The following is a 20,289-nucleotide window of genomic DNA, read 5'->3' as shown; positions in this document are numbered from 1 at the left end:
CCCAGCACCTACCCCCAGAGCCCAGCCATAGGGATTCTGTCCTACACGGGGACATGACTCAAGCATCAAATAAGCCCACCCATGGGCAGCCCCGCAGGCACAGGCAAAAACACGCAGTAGTTGGGGTCGGAGCAACAGGACCGTTTGCCATGCACACGGCTGACCCAGGTCTGATCCCTGTCATCCCATAGGGTCCCTTGAGCATCCTGGGATTCAGCCCTGAGCATTTCCTGGTGTGGCACATTAGATAAGAAACCCCCAAGTTCCAAACCCCCTTTTTCACTCTCCTCCCCACACACAATGACCAAGACAAATGTATGTAATATGTAATGTGTAGCAAAATGATTTCATGGTCCTTTATTTGTTTTTGTTTTGTTTGGGGACCACGCCCTGTGGTGCTCAGGGCTAACTCCTGGCTCTGCACTCAGGAATCACTTCTGGGGGTGTTCAAGGGGCCCTGTGGGATGCCGGGAATCAAACCTGGGTCGGCTTCATGCAAGGCAAATGCCCTCCCCACTGTGCTATGGCTCCAGCCCTTATTCTCTTATTCCTTAAAGCTCCCTTTTTATCTCCCTTCCTACTCCGAACCCAACAAAATATCCTACCCCCACCCCAGTCCATGTCCTCCAAAACAGAAACTCCGCCTTCTCAAAATCAGCACAATCCCAGAGACAAAGGATCAGCGAATGCAACATTCCAGCTTCCAGATTATTATTTTTTTTTTGCATCACACCTGGCGATGCACAGGGGTTTCTCCCGGCTCTGCACTCAGGGATCACTCCTGGCGGTGCTCAGGGGACCCTATGGGATGCCGGGGATTGAACCTGGGTTGGCTGCATGCAAGGCAAAATGCCCTCCCCGCTGTGCTATTACTCCAGCCCCAGCTGCCAGATCTTTGCAATAAAAAGATCCAGTGATTCTTGTCCTCCCAGCACAAAGTCAAGTTCAGAGCAAGCCATAGTACAGCGTAAGGGGTGCCTGCTTGCACACCGCTGAACTGGATTTGATGCCCTGAACCCCATATGGTATGTTTATTGGGGGGAAGCAGGCAGAAGTGGCAGAGCCCCTATGACAAAGAGAAGGTCACTGCTTGCTATGAACAAGCTATTCAAATGCCTCCTATGGGTTGAACCCTGAGGCTGGGGTTCGAGGGATTATCCTCAGGACAGTGGGACCGACCAGCATTTGCCTGCATGCGGCTGACCCGGGTTCGATCCCCGGCATCTCATAGGGTCCCCCAAGCACTGCCAGGAGTGATCCCTGAGTGCAAAGCCAGGAGTTAGCCCTGAGCATCACCAGGTACGGACGGACACACACACACACACACACACACACACACACACACACACACACACACAGGAGAGTAAGGTTTTCCTTGATCCCTTTCCCCACCTATCAGTTAAATATGTTCTAAACCGAACCTTTGGGGTCCCCAGAGCCTGACTTCACTTTGGCTAGGATGTGTGTCAGGGACGGGAGTGGTAAACGTTTTTAGTACGTTAAACGTTTTTGATGGAGAAGTCTTAATGCCCAAAGAAAAATACAGAGCTTCTTACTTCCAAATTCTTAGCCTACAGATATCTTTAGGCAGGGGAAGAGAGAAATCTATGAGGAGCCCTTCCCACAGAGCACCTCAGGGCACCAGAAAACTCTGGCTTAAATCCCCACCAGATGGGCTGGAGCGATAGCACAGCGGGGAGGGCATTTGCCTTGCACACGGCCGACCCGAGTTCGAGTCCCAGCATCCCATATGGTCCCCCGAGCACTGCCAGGAATAAATTCCTGAGTGCAGAGCCAGGAGTAACTCCTGTGCATTGCCGGGTGTGACCCAAAAAGCAAAAAAAAAAAAATCCCCACCAGAGAAGTTTCCAGAAGCTGCTGGGAGCGATAGAGAATGAAAAGGACTGTGGTTGACCAGATGTCCCAGGCTGCCCAGCTATGTGCAAGGCAAGCACTCTACCCACTGATTGTCTCTCTTCCCCCTAGTTGATGAATTTGAATTCTTTGAAAGGTTGTGGAAGAGAAAAACCAGGTGAGGAAAAAAAAAACAACACTGTTATTTCAATTCCAAAGAGGAAAAAACTAGAACAACTCCTTAGCAAGGATTTTAACAAGTCCACCTTGATGGTGGAACCGTGACTGAGTTGAGAGAGAACAAATTGTTCTGGGAGAGAACAAATGATTTCAAATTTCAGGTATTCCAAAGCTGGAGCTATAGTACAACAGGGAGGGCATTTGCCTTGCATGCGGCCAACCCAGGTTCGATCCCCGGCATCTCATAGGGCCCCCTATGCACCGCCTGAGCAATTCCTGAGTGCAGAGCCAGGAGTAAGTAACCCCTGAGCGTTGTTGGGTGTGACCCAAAAAGCCAAAAAAATAAACAAATTAATAAATAAATCTCAGATATTCTTACTGGCATCTTAATGCTGAGGAAACACTGAACTATTTTGAAACTGCGAGGATTTCTGTCGCACTAGAAATGATACCACTTTTACTGTGCTCAGAGATCAAACTGGTATTTGGCAGATTTGATGAAAACAAGGCAGCACCCAGCTTCTGGATAAAAAGTTCCTTTATGGGCTGGAGTGATACTACAGGTAGGGCATTTGCCTTGCATGCGGCCAACCCGGGTTCGATCCCCGGCATCTCATAGGGTCCCCCGAGCACCACCAGGAGTGATTCCTGAGTGCAGAGCCAGGAGGAACTCCTGAGCATTGCCAGGTGTGACCCAAAAAGAAAAAGAAAAAAGTTCTGGGGCTGGAGCCATAATACAGCGGGTAGGGTGTTTGCCTTGCACGCGGCCGACCCAGGTTCGATTCCCAGCATCCCATAGGGTCCCCCGAGCACCGCCAGGAGTGATTCCTGAGTGCAGAGCCAGGAGGAACCCCCGAGCATCGCTGGGTGTGACCCAAAAAGCAAAAAAAAGAAAAGAATAGAAAAGAAAAGTTCCTTTTTGCTGACAGGCAATATTGCCTCTTCCAGGGCTACCTTACCTACCCCTAGGGACACCCCCCCCCTTGGTGCCTTGGTGGCTCCAGAGGCAAGTTTGAAGGCGATCTTGCAGATTTGTAAGTACTTAAGAAAGTTCTAAAGGCTTAATTAAGTACAGCAGGGAGAGTGCTTGCCATGCTTTGAGCAGAACCGGGTTCGATCCCCGGCATTCCATAGGGTTCCCCGAGCACTGCCCGGAGTGATTCCTGAGTGCAGAGCCAGGAGTCAGCCCTGAGCATCGCCAGGTGGGACCCAAAAAGCCCCCCCCCCCATAAAAACAAACCAAACCAAAACAAAAACAAAACATAAAGACACCACAAAACAGGGGCTGGAGAGATAGCACAGCGGGGAGGGCGTTTGCCTTGCACAGGGCTGACCCGGGTTTGATTCCCAGCATCCCACACGGTCCCCTGAGCACCGCCAGGGTTAATTCCTGAGTGCAGAGCCAGGAGTAACCCCTGTGCATCGCCAGGTAAAGGTAAGGTAAGGTAAAGGCCCTCCCGTTGATCGTCGATTTGCTCGAGCGGGGCCCAGTAACGTCTCCATTGGAGACTTTGTTGTTACTGTGTCTGGCATATCGAATACTCTCGGTAGCTTGCCAGGCTCTCCGAGAGGGGCAGAGGAATCGAACTCGGGTCGGCCATGTTGGCTGCTTGTAAGGCAAATGCCCTACCCGCTGTGCTATCGCTCCAGTAACAACAAAGTCTCCAATGGAGACGTTACTGGGCCCGCTCGAGCAAATCGCATCGCCAGGTGTGACCCAAAAAGCAAACAAAACAAAACCAGGGGCCAGAGCAACGGTATAGCTATAGCGGGGAGGGGGTCTGCCTTTGCACTCAGCTGACCCGGGTTCAATCCCCAGCATCCCATAGGGTTCCCTGAGCACCACCAGGAGTGATCCCTGAGTGCAGAGCCAGAACTCAGCCCTCAGCATGGTGGGTGTGGCCCCCAAACAAAAAGCTTAATTAAGATGAAATGTGACTTTCTGCACTTAAAAGGGGTTGGAGTTGGAGGTTAATTTCTGGCTAGAACCTTAGGTTTCTCTGAGGCTGAATCTGAGGCAGGAAATGGCTCCAGAAATTCAACAGTGTTCCCCCAAACCACCTCCAGGTCCTCTTAATTTTATTCGGAGGAAAGAGATTTCTGACCTTAAATAACAGAGGCCATTGTATGAAGGGTTTTTTTTTTTTTAAAGATATATCTTTAAGTTTCTTTTTATTTCGTTTCTTTACTGAAAAGCCAGGTAAGGCTAAAAAGAAACATACAGTAGAAACAGGATGCAAATGTTTTTACTTGGAATTCCTGCATTCCTCCCCCCTCCCCCCCCAATATTTAAAAGGGTAGGGAGTTGTGGACCGCCAGTATCAAAGATACCCGTTAAGAACAAACGAATTCTAATCCGAATTCTGAGGTGGGTACAATATGAGGGGTCCTAGAACAGCTGGGAGCTGGGGTCTGTCTATAGTCATACCTGCATCCTGGAAGATTCGCTCCTGAGAATGACAAAGAGCTCAGTAAAAACTGAATTCGTTCTGGATAGCGCCAGATAGATGGGAACTGTGTGTGTGTGTGGGGGGGGGGGGGGGGGAGTTCCTGTTTTGCATGTTTAAGGCCCTTGACTTGCGAAGCAAACGCAATTAAGCCCAAATCCTAGACACCTACTTCCAAGGGACCACTCCCTCATTCCGAATGTCCCCATCACTGGAGAAGAGCTGATCTTGTTTTTCTACTTACAGCTCAGCTGCTGAATTAAACTGGTAATTGTGGCCGGAAGTAGGTATAAAAGCACGGAGACCCCCACACCTCCTGGCTCCAATTACAAACCCTAGCTAGAAAGCTTTTTTTCCCTTCCTGGCTCTTACCTTTCCCACTCCAGACAACTCATTTTTTTAATCGAACATTCCAGAACTTCTTTTATGTAGAGAGATACCCCCAGATTTCCCCTCAACCTAAACCTGTATATTTTGCAGAGACTCGATTTTCCAAAAGGTTTCCTAGATTTCCACAGGAAGGGGATCTTTCCCCCTGCCTCAAAAATCCTCACATTGGCGGCGAGCGAAAGCCCCAAACCCCAATTTTAACCCCTTCAGACCTGAGGAAGAAAAGGCGCCTGGAAGAACGAAGCATTTGGGGGTGGTGAATGCCTTGATGAGACAGCGGGGTCAGCCAACAGACAGACAGACTGGGGGGAAGGGGCGGAAAAGCAATCATTTTTTAAAAACGGGCACTGCATTTAAGGACAAGCGTTTTCGCTCATCAATCACATTCTCTTCCACAGTTCCAGAACACATCAACCCAAGCGCATCATCGAGGTTCCCGGGTGTTTTTTTGGTTTGTGCTGACGAATGGCAAAGACAGAGAGTCTTTTTTTCCCAGCAGATGTGATCAGTCCTGTCCCTGATCTTCATTTGGGGACATGGAGAGGTTCAAGGTGGCTTCCTTTTCCCCGTTTGTTCTGGTAACTGCCAAAAAAGCAAAGCTTTTTTCTTTCTTTCTTTCTTTCTTTCTTTCTTTCTTTCTTTCTTTCTTTCTCTCTCTCTCTCTCTCTCTCTCTCTCTCTCTCACCTTCCTTCTTTCTTTATTTCTTTTTGGGTCACACCCGGCTAAAAAGCAAAGCTTCTTTCTTTCTTTCTTTCTTTCTTTCTTTCTTTCTTTCTTTCTCTCTCTCTCTCTCTCTCTCTCTCTCTCTCCTTCCTTCTTTCTTTATTTCTTTTTGGGTCACACTCGGCGATGCACAGGGGTTCCTCCGGGCTCTGCACTCAGGAATTACTCCTGGTGGTGCTCAGGGACCATATGGGATGTTGGGAATCGAACCTGGGTTGGCCGCGTGCAAGGCAAACGCCCTCCCTGCTGTGTTATCGCTCCAGCCCCAATAGCAAAGCCTCTCGGAGAGCCCGGCAAGCTACCGAGAGTATTGGATATGCCAGACACAGTAACAACAAAGTCTCCAATGGAGACGTTACTGGGCCCGCTCGAGCAAATCGACGATCAACGGGAGGGCCTTTACCTTTACCTTACCTCTGAGAGCACATCAACACACCCCTTTGAAGGACGAATGGCAGTGGGAGATATTTTAAAGTGAGGGTCTCCTTGGCCCCCCAAATCAGAAGCAAACACAAACACCCCAGTGCAAACATGAACCTAGAGATCCCAGTTTATCTTCTGGGTGATCTGTCAGCAACAGAATTAATATTCTTTCGCGAACTGTGGCGGAAGGAGTCCCATAAATTGCAAATAAAGCAGGAAAAACATCCCTGTCCAGGGTCCGTTATGCAAATACAGTCGCTTGGCCCCTTTCCCCCCCCCCCCACCCCCTTTCTCATTTAATCTTTCTCTCACCGGCCTTTTTCTGATGTCTCATTCTGTAGCAATATTCCATATGTTTGGCAAGCGCTCCCTCATAAGGAGAAACTTTCAATTAATTTGGCCGCAAGTTTTGTCTCTATTCAGCGATTCCCCAAACCAATCCCTTAACCCTCGGCCATTATAATTAAAGCAAATGATGCTTTAAAGGCATTTGGGGGCCAGGAAGCCTGGTCGAACATCTGTAGCTGGAACCGACGCATCTGCGAAGAGAAACGCACCCCCACGGCAGGAATGAAGACTCCCGCATCCCTAGAAGGTTCTCCTGGCTAGCCCAGCCTAGCCAGGGGTGTTCAAGATGCCCCATATAGCCACGGCCACCTCCACACTGCCAACTCTCAGGGCTCACTCATTCCTTCCTCCAGATTTCTTCCTCCTTCAGACAATAGCCCACCTGTGGGGAACCTCCAGCTGGAAAGTATTCTTCCTTACACCCGACGCCTAGGAAGAGGGGCTGGAAGGAGATGTGAGGGGTTGTGGGGGGATTCGGTGCAGCCTAGACACCACTTCACAACCCTCAAGGCTGAAGATGCAAAACCCTGTGCGAAGTTCACAAAGGAAGAAGGTTGCTGGATGGGGAAGGAGGAAGGAAGGGGTAGAGGAAGGGAGAGGAAGAGAGGAAGAGGAGAAAAAGGAAGGGAGAGAGAGAGAGAGAGAGAGAGAGAGAGAGAGAGAGAGAGAGAGAGAGAGAGAGAGAGAAGGGAGGGAGAGCGAGGAGAGATTGATTCAAGCCAGGATGGAATTTTACAAAAACCAATTGATCCGCTTGTGCTCATTTCTGTGGTCTGCCTTCCAGGAGGTGGGGGCAAACCAAGAGACCGGAAGTTAATTCAAAAATTGAATCTCCCCCCCCCCCACACACACCCCTCAGCCCTCCCCTGCAGGCTGAGATCGCTTTGCGCCGGATTTTTCCCTTCACCGGGTCAGGTCCCTCCTTGGCCCCCCTCACCAGGCGAAACTGGTTCGAGGCTTGGGTGCATTCCAAAGGTGGCTCGGCCCTAATCCCTACAAATTTCCCCCAATTGAAAGAAGAGACGCCAGCGCCTTCCATGCCGGGCTAGGGCGTCAGGGTGCAAATCGGGCTAAGGAGGTGGGTTTCCCCAGCAGAGAAATCCACCCGCACCCCAAAACCCCAAAACCCTTGGGCAGAGAGGGCCCACAAGCTGCCCCTTGGGAAGGAGGAAGGTCGGCTAGTGTCCCGTTGTCTGTCCATCCCATCCCTGGAGAACCAGAGACGCGGGGGGGGGGGCCCCCCTCCCCATCCCCGGTAGCTCAGACCCGGGTTAAACAATCACTAATTGATCGCACCTTCCCTGGTCTGACCCGGGGGAATATTTAAGACCCCCGCACACCTGAGGAAACAGGCAAAATCCAAGGCCCATCTGTGGCTGGCGGAAGCAATTGCTTTGCTCGGTGCCGACCCCCGGGCCCCCCACACGCGCCGCAGGTGGGTTTGGGGGCCCGGTTCGGAGGATTAAAACAACTCGACCTTGGTATTCGCTCTCCTGCGGCGGGGGGTTCTCGACCTTTCAGGCGCCTAATCCCGAAAGCATTTGCTCCACATTCTTGCCCTAACCCAGGTCCGCGAGGAGGGGAGGGGAGGGGACGCGTCGCGGAGGTCCGAGGGCCGGGGTCCCCTTTGGAACGGGCGCTCTTGGCCGGATCCCGCCCGCGACTTGCGCCTTAAGCCGCGGCGCCCCGAATCCACGCGCACCCGAACGCTGTTTCCCAGGGCGCCTTCGCCTTGCCGTTTGGGGAGCGTTAAAAAAAAATCAGAATATAAGTAGATAAATTAAAAACTCCGCAATCGGGAAGAACGGGAAGGTCTGGGCGGCCCAGGCCAGCCCGGCCACCGCGGTCCCTGAGCGACGCCCGTCGCTTTATTGGCTAGCCCGGTGCCACCGGCTCCCAGCCCGGCGCGGGGACGTCCCCGGGGGTCCTGGATTGCCCAGCGCGAATCCCGACGGTCCGCCCCGACGTTCCCCAATGGGAAACGGCTTTTCCCGGGGTAAAAGAGATTGACCCGCGGCGCCCAAGGGGACGTAGAGTGGTCGGGACGCGCTGTCAAGGGGACGTAGAGTGGTCGGGACGCGCTGTCGGACCCCCCACCCCCACCCCGCGGCCTCCGAATCGAGAGAAATCCGCCACGTCCAGCCGTTTTCCCAGCCTTCCAAGAGCGCGAACGGACGACGAGGCTGGAGGGATGAACTCGGGGCGCGCGCGGGGCGCGGGCGATGCCTGGGTTTTCCCGCTTGCAGCCGCAACGTCCGCCAGGCTGGGGGTGCAGGGTGCACCCTCCTGGGTCTCCAGCCTTTGCCCGCACCTTGCAGGGGTGTCCAAAAGCCCCGACGCGCGCGCACTGTGCGCCCGGACCCGACCACACGCAGGGGAACAGCGCCTGGAAGCCGCTGGAACCCAGACCCGCCGTCTGTCCCCCGGCTTGCGGGGACCCTGCCCCGGAGGCCACGAGGCCACGCTGAAGGACACCCCGCGGCCCCGAGCGCCACCAAGGACGCTTTATTCGGCCCGTGTCCTCCTAGGAACTGGGGACCCGCAAAGCGACGGGCGCCCGCCCCGTCTGCCCGATCCGGAAAACGCTACATCCGCGCGCCCCACGATGAGGGTCGCCGCGTCTCTCCAAATGCCCCCGTCGCGGGCGCGGCTCGGAAGCCCGGCAAGCGGCTGACTGGGGCGGGGGGTGCCTCGCTCAGGGAAACCCACCCGGATGGACCCCGCAAGTCTCGAATCCGCGCTCCGAGAAGAGGATGAACCGTGCAAGTTGGTTCCCGCTCGCTGTGTTTGCGGAGACGTGCGGTTCGGGGCAGCTTTGCGGTACCGGCCCGGCGCTGCGGTGCGAGTTTCTGTCTCGGCATCTGACAGAATCACAACCTGCCGCTCTCTCCAAACAGGAAAATAAATCACTGGTGTTTCCAGCTCCAAGGAGCCAACGCAGGAAGGGAAATAATTGCAAAAATCACTGCTCCAGAATTTGAAAACCCCCAAGCTGGGTTGGGGGGGGGGGGGGGCGTGAGGGCCCCCTAAGAAATAGCCAGCGGGAAGAACGAGAATGTGGGAGTCAGGACTGAAGATTGGGGGTACGAGGAAATGTGCCCCGCACACACACAGAGGAAGCCTGGGAAGGGAAGAAACGGGGAACAGATCTTAGCGGGTGCAAAATCAAAGGCTCATTGGGCACGGCTTTTGGGGTCCCCACGAGCCACAGGAAGGAGTTAATTCTTGAGACAAGGAAACAGAGACCTGAGCACCCCCAAGTCTCACCTGAAGTCATGCCTCTTTCATATGTGGGGGGCACACCAGGCACCCCCAAACCCCACCTTCCAAAATGTTCAGCACTTCTGCCCCCCATCAGGCGGCCAGCAGAACGGAGACAGGGGATGATAAATTGGGTCTTGGGGTTGGGGGTCTCCGAGAACTGGGGAGGGGGTGGAGGACCCCACGGAACAGAGGCAGCTGGGAACTCGCTCCCCTAAACTAAGAGCCAAGAAGCGGGGTTCCACCGCAGGATGAATTTTTCTTCTGCCCTTCCCAAGTCACCCCTCCCCAATAACCCCACTGACCCTTCTAGAAGGACCTGGTGGTGGGTGCCCAACCTGGACATACAAGCATCCATTGGGGCCTAAGAGAATTGGGGGCCAGGAGGGGTCAGGGGGTGAACTCCTCTACCCCAGATGTATACCAGGTCACCCCAATCCCTTCCCACCAGATGTGCTTCTGGACTGGAGCTGGTCCCCAGAAACAACAAAGAAGCTGAACCTCATCTTTGGGGGAGCAGCGAGGGGGTGCTGGCCTCCACCTCATCAAGGAGCAGCAGGGGAAGGGGGTCCCAGGAGGAAACTGGGACCCTACATGGAGCAGTGGGTTGGGGTGGAGGGAAGAAAGCAAGGGAGGGAGCTGGAGCCATAGCACAGGGGGAGGGCAGGGCGTTTGCCTAGCACACGGCCCCAACCTGGGTTCAATCCCCGGTATCCCACATAGTCCCTCGAGCACCGCCAGGAGTGATTCCTGAGAGCAGAGCCAGGAGTAATCCCTGAGCATCACCGGGTGGGACCCAAAAATCCAAAAAGAAAAAAAAAAGAATGAAAGGGAAAGCCCACCTTGAGGAAGGAGAGTTTTGCTTTGCTGATCAAGTTCTCTTTCCCAAAGAGTGTGCAGCTCACCCACCCCCAGGAAAACAAAAGAACCTTCCACCATCCAAACAAACACAGTGAAAACTCCTCCTCTGAAATGCCCCTGGACACCAGGGAACCCAGTGCTGCTTCTAGAACTGCAGGATATAGGCAGAAAACTGGGGTGGACCTTGGGGACCCCAAAAAAGAGCCTTTCCTTTGAACCCCCCAATTCAGATCAATCCTCCTGGGATTCACCTTCTTTCCTGAAGCCCAATGCCTGCTCCCCCCAAGTTCTTAGGCCACTAGGCGCCCATGCACCCCAAAAAGAATGGCTGTTTTTGAGGGGACCACACCCTCCCTGTACTCAACACCCCGTCACCAAGAGCTTGCTAGTCAGTAACCGGATTTGCAGCAAGGGGTGAGGCCCAAGCTCCATGCACCCCAAAAGCAAAAAGGACGAGTCCTGGAGAGAGACAGACAAACTGACAAACACTCCTCCAAAGGCTGCCAAGTGGAGTAACCCCTCCTTGTCCTCAACTGAGTTCTAACAGGTCACGGTGAACCCCAATTGTCACAGCACAGAGAGGTCATCCCCAGCAGGCCAGGGTGTCAGCTGTGGCCTTTGAGAACCTGGAGAGCCTTTGTTAGGGCGTCTTTGGCCCCACGGGGTCCCCCTGGGCTAAGGGGGTGCAGCGGATGCCCAGTGCCTTCTACCCACTCTTTATAGTCAACTGCCAAGCCGTGAAATTAGGTCCAATGGGAAAGAGACGCAAGAATCCTGCCGCGAACGCTCAAGAAAACGCCCGAGCTCAAGCTAAGGGCTGCGTGAAACTTCCAGTACCTTCTGTGAAACTCCCCAAGGCTGCCGGGGGTAGCGCGCCGCCCCGACCACCCGGCCGTTGGGTGACCGAAAAAACGAGCCCGTTCTTACTTAAAATAACGCTGGAGAAGGCTCTTCACTGCTCCGTGAGCAAAAGCGCACCCCCTTTGGCTAGCACCGCTAGTGGACGCTCAGCCGTTTTTCGGGGCGCAGTGGCGGGGAACGGGGCTCTGCGGGGCGCGCAAGCCACAGACTTCATCGCGGCCTCTCCTCCGGATTGGGGGTGCCATCTCTTCGAGAAAACCAACACGCAGAAACCCCCACATCCCTGCGCCCCACGACACAGGGGAAACTTGGGGGAGAAGCACCCAGCTTGGGACCCCCGTTAATTCGCAGGCGCGGCCAGACCGCGGGCGAAACGCTCCCGAAACGCTCCCTCTGTCCTTCCGTGCGCGACCGGTTCCGAGCGCCCAGGCTGGACCCGGACTTCAACACTTGGTCCCGGCGCTTCTCCACCCTCCCGTTAGCAGCCGACGGTCCCCGACGGCCGCGCAGACGGCGGCTCCGGAACGGGAACGTCCCCGGGGCGCGCCCGCCTCCGCGCGCGCGCGAGGGCCAGAGCATCCCCGGGTGGTCTCCCGGCTTCCCTCCGGAGCCGGGGGACGCGATCTTCAACTTCCCGCCAGCAGGGGTGAAGTTGCGTTCGCCGCGCTGGGCGCTCGGAGGGTCCCCTTGGGAAGTGCAGAAGTCGGAGACACCGGGAGGACGGTTTGGGGAGATGGGGGGCGGGGGGGACCGGCCTGGATTTGGTTCCCGGGGTGCATCCCCGCCGCCCCCCCCAAACAACACTCTTGCTCGCCCCGCGGATTAGGGAATGCGGAGACGAGCGAGCCACCAGAAGCATCCCCGACGCTGTCACTTCGGGGTCCCTAAAGCCCCTAGAAACGCGCTCTGGACGCGGTACCCGGCGCCAGACGAACGCGCAGGGTAGCATCCGGGCCGCGTCCCGCATCGGCCACCGGCCACCGCGGCCAGCCCTCTGCCGCCGCTCAGATCCTCCCGGTGAGAAGGGGGTGGGGGAAAGGGGGGTGTCTTACGTGGCACCGGCACACCGAGCATCTCCGGGAGCGCCTTGACGACAGCCCCCTCCGCCGAGACCGCTGCGCTCTGCATGGTCCCTGGGACCCAGCCCGGGGGGGCGCAGTCTACGGAGGTATCCGGGTCCGGCTGGATGCGGGGAAATTTGAAAACGATCGTAAACCGCGGGCCCTCCCCCGCCCGCGCCCCCGACTCTCTCCCCCTCCTCCCCTGCAGGCGGCCGGCGGCGTCACGGGGCTCGCGACCCTCCCCCCCTCGCTGTCCCTGGCGGGGCCGAATCCACAGGCTGGCGGCCCCCTCCCCGCGCGCGGCCCGGCCCGGCCGCTCTCCGGTGCTCAGCCCGCGACTGCTGCAGCTCGGAGGGTTTTTTTCCCCTCCTCCTCCCTCCGTCCCCCCGCAGATTCGCTCTCTCCCTCCCTCCCTCCCTCCCCCCGCCCGCCTCCCCCCTGCCCACCCTTCGCGTGCCGGGAGGCCGCGGTCACCCGGCCCGTTGGATTCATTCACGGTTGCAGGAGCGGCCGTGACGTCGCTTTGCGCAGGGGGACGCGCCCTGCAGCCAACGGGAGGGCCCGCACCGCCCGGGGCCGGCTGGGGGGTCCCCGGCGCGGCCCCCCTCCCCCGGGAGGCCCGGCGGGGCGCGGAGGGCGGGGCCGCCCGGGGCGAGGCGGGGCCGGCCGCCCCCCGGGTATAAATGCGGCAGCAGCAGCAGCGCCCCGGGCCGCGGCAGCAGGTGGTCTCCGGCCGCTGCCACCGCCACGCGCCGCTCTCCGGGGGGCACTTGGGGGCGGGGAGGCCCTCCCTCCTCGCCCTGGGGGCCGCGCGCCCCACCGCGGTGCCCAGCCAGTCGGCGCATCCCTCCCCGCCTCTGGGTCCCTGCCCGCCGCCCCCCTGCCCTGCCCTGCCCGCCCGCTAGCTGGACCAGGGACAGCCCGTCCTGCGGCCGGGGGACAGCGGCCAGGGTGGCGGGGCCCGGTCCCCCTGCAGGCCTCGGCCTGCAGCCTGGCTCGCATCCCCCCACCCCTCCCCCTCCTCCTCCTTCTCCCTCTCCTCCTCCTCCTCCTCCTCTTCTTCCTCCTCCTCCTCCTCCTCCTCCTGATGTTTCCCCCCCACCCCACCGCCCCCCAGCTCCGCCCGGTCCGGGGGGGAACCTTGAACCTGCAGTGACCTCGTGTGCGCGCACCCGCATCCCGGGACCGTGCAAGTCAGGCGCCCTTCTTCCACCCTCCACGCGACATCCCGGAGGAAGTAAGACACAACCCCCCATCCCCCACCCCCAGGCGCGGGGCGAGGACCCAGGAGACCCCCGTGGTGGACGCGCACCAGGGGAACCCATCCCCCCGCCCCCACCGGCCGCCAACCCCCCCCAACCCCGGGGGCGAGGACCCAGGAGACCCCCACGGTGGACACGCGCCAGGGGAGCCCATCCCCCCACCGCCACTGACCTCCCTACCCCCACCCCAGCCCAGCCTAAATTTCGTTCCAGAGTTCCAAGGCGGGACCGCAGGAGTCTCAGCCCCCTCCCCACGTGGGCCAGCTGGGGTTTGGGGGAACTGGGGGGGGGGTCCTGTCTGCAGGCTTGTCCCCAAACCAGGCTGGTGAGGACTCAAGGGAGGGTGGCCGGGTGCAGGGCGCACGCGTTTGGTCTTCTATGCGGGGGACTGGCCAGCTCGCAGGGGTCCTGGGCACGGTGGGGACCACGACCCCCGTTTACCTGCGAGGTGACTCCCCAGCTCAAAGCGAGGAACCCGCAGCGAGCCCGCTAGGGCGCACGGAGCGTTCGCCCCAGAAACGCACTGAATTCGCAGCAAACGCGAGCAAACGCGCCAGTCCTGCAAGCAGACGGAGACCCGAGCGGGCCACCACGGCCACCGGCCTCCTCTTGAGATTCTCCACGGTCCCTGGGGGCATCGTCGTAGAATTCAGGCGATGAAAAAGAGCGCTGGGGAACGGATGCGCTCCCCGGCGGGGCCGGCTGCCCTCGATGCTCTGAAATCCGTTTACAAAGCCAGGAATCAGCCCGGAGCAAACCCATGACCAATCTGTAGCTCAAGGCATTCCCTCATCTAATCCTTCTGGAGGGTTTATATTCCACAGACATCATTTAAAAAATCGGAACACCTCTCCTCGTGAGGTAGAAATGATTTGGAAAAGAGAAAACCCTTTAATAGGGGATAAAAGGAAAGCGAGGTGTACTCATTCATTAGACAGAATACAGCTATTGAAGTTAGGGATGAAATCCAGCAGCCCGGAAACGCTGGTGAAATGCTCAATTTTTTTTTTTAGAAGCGGGGTGCAGTATTCTACGACGATAAAAATGCAAAATTGCCAGTCTAGAGTGAAAGCTCAGATTAGAAAACAATTTCCTGGTGAGGATGGAAAGAAAAACAAGGTTTTCTGGGAGCATTTGGCAACCTTTTTTTTTTTTTTTTTAACCTGTAAGTGTCATGGATTTGACCCAATCCTCAGAGGTATTTATCCACAGAAAATGCTCAAGAATATTTTTTTAAATACTGGCAAAGATGTAACTAACATATTTTAAAAGAGAGAGAGAGAGAGAGAGAGAGAAAGAGAGAGAGAGAGAGAGAAACCACATCTCTGATGATAGGGGGTCATTCAATAAATTAGAGCAAATAAAATATTTTGTTATGTCATTTTTTAGAAAATACTGCAGAAGGGCATTTAATAATGTAGAAACATGTTTGGGATTTAGTCATAAGTGCGAAGAAGGAAAATAAAGAGATTATTCAAAAATAATTAAAAAAAAATTAGTATAGATAGAAAAATGCATTTAACTATAAGAATCTTTGCAGGATGTATTATTTGCTTTCTGTCCACCCTCCACTGGTTTCCTCTGCATGTTGTATTTAAAAAAATTTTTTTATTAATGTCTGCATGTTATTTTATCAAGCAGAAATACTAAAATGATAAATGATAAATAATAAAAATCATCTTTAAAAAAATCACTGGGGGGCTGGAGCAATAGCACAGCAGGTAGGGCGTTTGCCTTGCATGCAGCTGACCCGGGTTTGAATCCCAGCATCCCGTAGGGTCCCCCAAGCACCGCCAGGAGTGATTCCTGAGCGCAGAGCCAGGAGGAACCCCTGAGCATCGCCAGGTGTGACCCAAAAAGAAAAAAATCACAAAGGGGGCACAAAGTAAGAGAAAATACACCAAAAACCCTCTTTCTAAAGTATATTAGTGGGAAAAGTAAATTAGGGCAATTTTTTTCTTCTTGTCAAATTTTCTATAATTGGTTATGTGTTTTTCAATAATATTAGGAAAAGAGAAAAACATGTATATGCGATAAAATGCAGATCCTGGGTGGCAGTTATTTTTAGAACATAAAGTTGCAGCTTCATTTATTTATTTTTGTTTGGGGGAGGGCAGGGCTCAGGGGTGATTCCTGCTCAGAGATTACTCCTGGCAGTGCTCAGGGGACCATATGGGATGCCAGGAACTGATCCCAGGGTGACCATGTGCAAGGTAAGGGCCCTACCCATTGTACTACCTCTCTGGCCCCCGAGATGTGGTTTTCAAACCGTCTCCGCAGTTTCAGGTGCCCTGGGATTAGCCTACCCTTCCCACAGCCTATCTCAGACCAGTGATGGCCAGAGCAAGTGATCTGGCCCCTGGGGCGGAAGTGGGGTGTTGCAGGGACCCAGGGGGGCCATCATTGCCCCTGGGCTGCTTTGGGGGGTTCTCTCTGTGTGTTGACTGCATGAAGTTAGATATGTTTTCTTTTTTCTTTTTGGTCACACCTGGCACTGCTCAGGGGTTACTCCTGGCTCTGCACTCAGGAATCACTCCTGGTGGCGCTCAGGGGACCCTATGGGATGCTGGGAATTGAACCCGGGTCGGCCACGTGCAAGGCAAACGCCCTCCCCTCTGTGCTATTGCTCCGGCCCCAGAAGTTAGATTTCTGGGAGCTGAAGTTAGATTTCTGGCCCCTGAAGTTAGATTATATTTTTGCAAACTAGTGAGAGGCCAAGGAAGTTGGGAGATTCTGCTCGAAGGTTTGGAGGCAGCTCCCTGACGGGGTACCTACGGCACCCCCAGATCAGAGTTGGAGGTGCCAGGAGAGTCCACTTGGCTCTCAGCCCTTGAACACGTGTCTGCAGCTGCCAGCACTGACCAGGGTACCTGCAATATAGCTTAGTCAGTACCTATTCTGGGAGGGGGGTGGTTCTTTTTCTGCTTCCTTTTCTTTGGGTTTGTTCAGGGGCCACACCTAGCGGTGCTTGGGGTTTGCTGCTAGCTACCTCAGGGACCCTATGGGATGCCAGGATCGAATCTGGGTCAGCTTCATGCAAGTGCCCTCCCTGCTGTGCTATGGCTCTGGTCCCCGGGGAGATGTTTCTGCGAGCTGTCTCATCCTGAGATAAGGATCCAACCTCACCTCCACCTTCACAGTTCCCCCAGTTGGGAATTCTAATAGGGAACATCAGCTGTTCTTAAAGGGATCTTTGTTTGTTTATGGACCGCACCTGGCAGTGCTCAGGGGACCGCAGTGCCAGGGATCCCACCTGCAAAGCACATGCTCCAGCCCTTTGTGCCATCTTCCTGGCCCCTTAAATGGGTTTTTTAGTGCTTATTGCTGTGTAAGCAAAAGAATCATGGCGGTGGTGGTGGTGATTATGGTAATGGTAGAGATGATGTTGGTAGTGATGGTCGTGTTGGAGGTGATGGCGGTGATAGTGATGGTCATGGTGATGGTGATGATGGTGGTGGTGATGATGGTGATGGTGATAATAATGGTGATGGTGTTGATGGTGGTGGTGATAGCGACGGTTGTGGTGATGGTGATGATGATGGTGATGGTGTTGATGATGATGGTGATGGTGTTGGTGGTGGTGATAGTGATTGTCATGGTGATGATGGTGATGGTGATGATGACGGTGATGGTGTTGATGATGGTGGTGATAGTGATGGTCGTGATGATGATGGTGGTGATGGGTAATGATTATGGTAGTGGTGATAGTGATGATGGTGATGATGATGATGGCTGTGGTGATCATGGTGAGAATGGTAGTGATGGTGATGGTGATGGTGACAGTGATGACTGTGGTGATCATGGTGAGGATGGTGATGATGGTAATGGTGGTGATGGTGATGGTGTTGATGATGGTGGCAGTAGTGATGGTGGTTGTGATGATGGTGATGCCGTTGATGATGGTGGTGATAGTGATGGTTCTGGTGATGATGATGGTGATGGTGATGGTGTTGATGATGGTGGTGATAGTGATGGTCGTGATGATGGTGATGGTGATAATAAATGTTGATGGTGTTGATACTGGTGATAGTGATGGTCGTGACGATGATGATGGCTGTGATCATGGTGAGGATGGTAGTGATGGTAATGGTGGTGATGGTGACGGTGGTGATGATGGTGGCGATAGTGATGGTCATGGTGATGGTGATGGTGGTTGCGATGATGGTGATGCCGTTGACGATGGTGGTGATAGTGATGGTTCTGGTGATGATGATGGTGACGGTGTTGATGATGGTGGTGATAGCAATGTTTGTGGTGATGGTGATGATGGTGTTGATGGTAGTGGTGATAGTGATGATGGTGACGATGATGATGGCTGTGGTGATCCTGGTGAGGATGGTGGTGATGCTGATAATGACATTTTGTGCCGATAAATAACAACCAACACACTTTTGAAAGTTTAAGCCCATCAGGCACAGTGAGTGCCATTACTACTTGGTCCCACCTGCTTCTCAGCATTACGACCAGCATGCTGCTACTGCACCCACGTGGTCCGTGGGAAAAACTGAGGCCAACAGGTCTCGGAGACCTTCCAGCCAAGGAGAGAGAGGAGGGGGAAGGGCTGGAGCTGTCTGAACCCGCACAGAGGCACTCGTGAGTAAACCGCTCCCACAAACTGTCCCTGGCTGGCCTTCGAGCCCAGGGCGCTCTGAGAGTTGATTTCAAGTCTGTGCTGTCACCTGGGCTGCCCCTGTTGAGACGGGTGGGCACCAGAAAGCCCAGCAGTGGTGGTGAAGTGACTTTGCCTGGGCAAAGAGCTGTCAGTAAGTGTCCAGAAGGGTCCAGCACCTTCTGGGCATTTCCAGAATTATTTATTTATTTATTTATTTTTGCTTTTGGGGTCATACCTGGCATTGCACAGGGGTTACTCCTGGTTCACGCACTCAGGAATTACTCCTGGCAGTGTTCAGAGGACCCTATGGGATACTGGGAATCGAACCCAGGTCGGCTGCATGCAAGGAAAACGCCCTCCCCACTGGACTAGTGCTTTGGCCCCATTCCCAAATTTTATTTCTGCCAACACACTGCACCACGTTAGTGGAGGCTATTCGGAGGGAAAATTCAGCGGCAAACCCACAGTCCACAGACAACTGTGTCTTTGCATCATTATTTATTTATTTATTTATTTTGCTTTTTGGGTCACATTGGGTGATGCTCAGAGGTTCCTCCTGCCTCTGCACTCAGGAATCACTCCTGGCGGTGCTCGGGGGGACCCTATGGGATGCTGGGAATCGAACCCGGGTCGGCCGCGTGCAAGGCGAACGCCCTCCCCGCCGTGCTATCGCTCCAGCCCCTCTCTGAGCATCTTTGATCTCATTCTGGCTTCTTCATCAAACCTGGGCTGGGGTAGGACCGGCAGGAGGCAGAGGGGTTAACTGCTTGGTCCGGGGGTCACCTCCTTGCTAGGAAGGTTCAAGGAATCGAGTTTCTGCCTTTGACTTCCCAAATAATCTGGTGACTTTTCCTATCCAGCATCTCAGGCTTCTGGACAACCTCAGCCCCTGACATCTGAGAAGCTTCCAGAGCTCAGAGCTTCCCCTGGAACCAGGTACCTTGACCTCCAACTTCTCCCCATCATCCGCTGGGTCACCATCACCCCCTGTCCCATCCCCTCCACCTCCACCTCTCCCCCCTCCTCTGCAGCCCTCCCCAGGCCTTTATTTGCATTTGGAAACGGTTCCCTTAATTATTCAGAAGGAAATCAGTTCCTCTCTCTCTCCGATGGCATCTTTTGATTTATCTCTGTCTGGGTAACAGCTCCGGGGTCTCCTCGGGGAATTCAATTTTCATTCATTTTTCTGCCCGGCTAAATTGATATAGACCCTCTGCCCTGGTCCATATCACTCACCCAGACGGGGGAGGGGGTGCCAGGAACACCTCCCTCGGCCAGGTCCCGGCCTTCGCGCTCCTCATCTGCCTACCGAGAGCCTTGCCTTCATTTGTCACTGGTCCCGATCACACGCCCTCCACTTTGTCATTTGTCCTTCTGTTCCCAGAACCTGCTAGGAAGCTGCCCCCGGGGGGGGGGGGGGGGACCCCATTGGGAAGCAGCCCTGGTTGTTCTCAAGCCTGCCCTTCTGTTCTTTTTTTTTTTTTTCACTTTTTGGGTCACACCCGGCAATGCACAGGGGTTACTTCTGGCTCGCGCTCAGGAATTACCCCTGGCGGTGCTCAGGGGACCATATGGGATGCTGGGAATCGAACCTGGGCCGGCCACGTGCAAGGCAAACGCCCTACCCGCTGTGCTATTGCTCCAGCCCCGATCTCCAGATAACTTTAGAGGGGGGCCAGGGTGTGGCCAGGAGGGGGACAAGTGTCAAGTGCTCTGAGCTCCGCCCAGGTGCCTGGGATTTGGGGAGTTTGGCTAGACTTGGTTCTCATCCGAAACTCAGAGGGCTCAGACCTGGAGAGATGGCTCAGAGCGGGTTCCCGGCAGATGGGCTCAGAGCCCTGGGTCTGAGACCTGAGACCGTGTAGGCCCGAGTACCAAGCTGTGTGCCCCCATAAACACATGAAACACACACACACACATACACACACACACAGATCACTTCCTTTTTTTTTTTTTTTTTTTGCTTTTTGGGTCACACCCAGCGATGCACAGGGGTTCCTCCTGG

At 55.0% G+C, this 20,289-nt stretch overlaps 1 protein-coding gene across 1 annotated transcript in view; it reads right to left on the bottom strand.

The window, feature by feature from the left end:
- The window catches only part of LHX4 (LIM homeobox 4), a 28,154-nt gene extending 15,178 nt beyond the window's left edge, over positions 1 to 12,976 (bottom strand). Inside the window, exons 1-2 of the mRNA XM_056108151.1 lie at positions 12,857 to 12,976; positions 12,402 to 12,531 (exon numbers count right to left, since the gene is read on the bottom strand). Coding sequence (XP_055964126.1) covers positions 12,402 to 12,477 — 76 coding nt within the window. The 5' untranslated portion in view covers positions 12,478 to 12,531; positions 12,857 to 12,976. The remainder of the gene's footprint in view (positions 1 to 12,401; positions 12,532 to 12,856) is intronic.
- Positions 12,977 to 20,289: the final 7,313 nt, after the last annotated feature.

The sequence above is a fragment of the Sorex fumeus genome, unplaced genomic scaffold (assembly GCF_029834395.1).
Source record: "Sorex fumeus unplaced genomic scaffold, SorFum_2.1 ptg000195l, whole genome shotgun sequence".
NCBI classification, from domain to species: Eukaryota; Metazoa; Chordata; class Mammalia; order Eulipotyphla; family Soricidae; genus Sorex; species Sorex fumeus.
The sequence above is the reverse complement of the archived record's forward strand: the minus strand, read 5'-3'. Positions and strand labels throughout refer to the sequence as shown.